Below are 2,438 nucleotides of genomic sequence, written 5' to 3' on the forward strand. Positions count from 1 at the left end.
TGCACATTCATGCAGTTTTACTGCGGAGGAGCGACTAAGCCGTACGGTCCTTGTGGAGCGAGCATTGTAGTGTACAGTACAGTATTTTTATTAGGATGAAATATATTTTTTTGAACCTCCACAGCAGGAATAACAACTTGATATCGAGTGTTACCCGTGAAGACTAGGGTCTAATCTACCGCACAATAAAGAAACAGAAACCGAATCTAAAGCTTCGCCGCAACCTTCGGCCGGTTCCTCTCCGCACTCACCATGATCGCGGCATGATGGCTAATCGCGACAATTCTGCCCTGCTCATCAAACAAGTCAACCGTCATATCCATCCTCCCATTCTCAATGACCCTGCTCTCAACCCTGCGGAACAGCACGCCCCACCCACCCCCTTTGGGCGCCCTCTTCACCTCGACCGACAAGGCAAGTGTTGGGTACCATTGTGCCTCGCCCATCTCAGGGTAGTTCTCCGGCAGCGGGAGGAACATATCACTGAGATAACCCAACGAGGTGATGGTAAATTTCGATCCATCAGCCATCCTAACCCATTCCTCACGCACGCTCGGGGAGTTCTTCCTGTCGCTCCCAAAGTGGCTGCCAGGGGTGGTTCTATAATGTATCTTCTTCGAGACGGGGCGGGCGTCACCGAGGGGATCGGCCCCGGTTATATCCCACGGCCCGTCGGGGTGGGGTGGCGGTGGTGGAGGGGGCAAGGTTCTTAGTGTGGGGCCCCTCTCGTGCTCGGTCATGTGGGTGAATACGATGTTTGCTTCTAGGAGCAGAATGTTCTGATAGAGCGATACCCGGAGAAAGGTGTATTGCCGTCCGGTCTTGAGAACCGCTGCGACGAGCTTCGCCGGCCCAGGAGTGCATCGGGAGAGGAAGGTCACGGCGCTATGGATTGGATGCGGCTGGTTTAGCTTTGACAGCTTCGGATGGGTGGTCATATGCTTCGTTCCTGCATGGAGCAGGAGCGACGTTAAGTATCCTCCATGCGGAACTAATTTCCCTCATTAGCGAGAGTAGAACAATTGGATTCGGTGGGGTGTGAACCGAAGCCGATGCACCAATCCCTCGGCAACGTCGCCGAGTATTCGCCAGCGTTTAGGTTGAGGGTTCGTGTCGCTATAGCTTCATCGAGCGAAGAGTACTTGAAGTCGGACTCGAAAATAGGTTTGTTGGGCCACAATGTCATGTCTGGTGTTCTATGGTAGTTTCATACGGCGCTGGCCCATCATAGGAAGTACAGAACTGAAAGTGGGGGATGGTATGATACTTAAATTATGGTACTTGTGCTATTGCTTGAAGCGTTGGTTGGGAGAGGGTCTGGCTGCTGGGCATATCATATGATACTTGTACGGCAGACCTCGGAATGAGTTAACCCTGACCCTAAGTCGGTTATATTCGGCCAACTGAGGATTAATCCCATATTATTGTGAGTTAGGAATCTTTTGAGAGGTTGCGGCATGATACAAGTACAATATTGTGCAAGGGTCAGGTACTTGTACAAAAAAGTAACTAAAAAACTCATTGGATCCACCTTAGGAGATCTCAACGGAAACCACTCTCTAAAACACGATAGGCTCAGCAGAGTGGGTCAACAAGGTAACCAATGTCAGTTAACAAAATCCAGCAAGCTCATTCTCCCCCAGCCATTCCTTCTCGTGGTAGGGGAGATCCGAGGCCGATGGCTATTGGATCGTTGATCTGTCTGAGGGGCTGGGGGGGCTGGATGGGCTCTGTGGCGTCTGGTGTGTGGGGCTTGCGGGGGGCTGATTGGGGGGGGAGAGGCACCTGTAAGCACCGGTTGGGCCTGCGTCAGGCTGGGCAAGGTCTAGTTAAGTGTTTCCAGTCTGGCTTGGGCTGTTGGATGAAGCTACTGAGTACTGTAAAGCTCCCTGACGGACCGGTTGGCTGATGGCCACCTGTGCGGATAGTGGGTTGCGACCACCTGGTTGGACTTGTTTGGGTCTTGCGTGCTTGGTTTTGTAGGGTTTGTTTGGTTTCTTTAGTTTGGTTTCGGACATGGCTGGCAGGGGCAAGGTACCACGGGTGGGAGATAGGCCCTACTGACCATTTAGGTCTATCACCACCTCTACGAATTTTTTTTTTGTTTATGGATTTTATTTTTTAGGGGACAGGCAGCAGGTACAGGTCCTCCTCACCATTATGCTCTTCGGAGGCACTTGGTAAAGTGGGTTCATAGCGTTGACGGCCGGGCATGCGGATGCGAGAGGTGGACATGTTGGTCATCTTCTCTCTGCCATTGTGTCGCCTGTAGTTTATATTTGTTTTAGTTTTGTTGGTTTTTTATTGTGGTGGAGGTTCTGTGGGACAGTGTTCAGACCGGGCGGTAGTGATTTTATATTTTTGGACGAGGAACCTGGTTGGGTCGGTCTTTTACTCAGCTTCAGCTATGCTTCGTACTAGTTGGCTTCATATCAGAG

At 51.3% G+C, this 2,438-nt stretch overlaps 1 protein-coding gene; it reads right to left on the bottom strand.

The window, feature by feature from the left end:
- Window positions 1-101: 101 nt before the first annotated feature.
- On the bottom strand, window positions 102-1,293 carry GSTUM_00003104001 (uncharacterized protein). XM_002836667.2 has 2 exons: window positions 1,045-1,293; window positions 102-991 (listed from the first exon to the last, which is right to left on the bottom strand). Exons 1-2 carry the CDS (start codon window positions 1,184-1,186, stop codon window positions 207-209), a joined length of 927 nt encoding a protein of 308 aa, XP_002836713.1. The 5' UTR covers window positions 1,187-1,293; the 3' UTR covers window positions 102-206.
- Between the last annotated feature and the right edge of the window lie 1,145 nt (window positions 1,294-2,438).

This window comes from Tuber melanosporum (assembly GCF_000151645.1).
Source record: "Tuber melanosporum whole genome shotgun sequence assembly, scaffold_158, strain Mel28".
Taxonomy (NCBI): Eukaryota; Fungi; Ascomycota; class Pezizomycetes; order Pezizales; family Tuberaceae; genus Tuber; species Tuber melanosporum.

Bases quoted from the DNA above. Each gene is read 5' to 3' on its own strand.
- GSTUM_00003104001 (XM_002836667.2), bottom strand. From the start codon at position 1,186: ATGACATTGTGGCCCAACAAACCTATTTTCGAGTCCGACTTCAAGTAC. The intron at 992-1,044 runs GTTCACACCCCA...GAGGGAAATTAG, and splicing joins GGATTGGTGCATCGGCTTCG to TTCCGCATGGAGGATACTTA.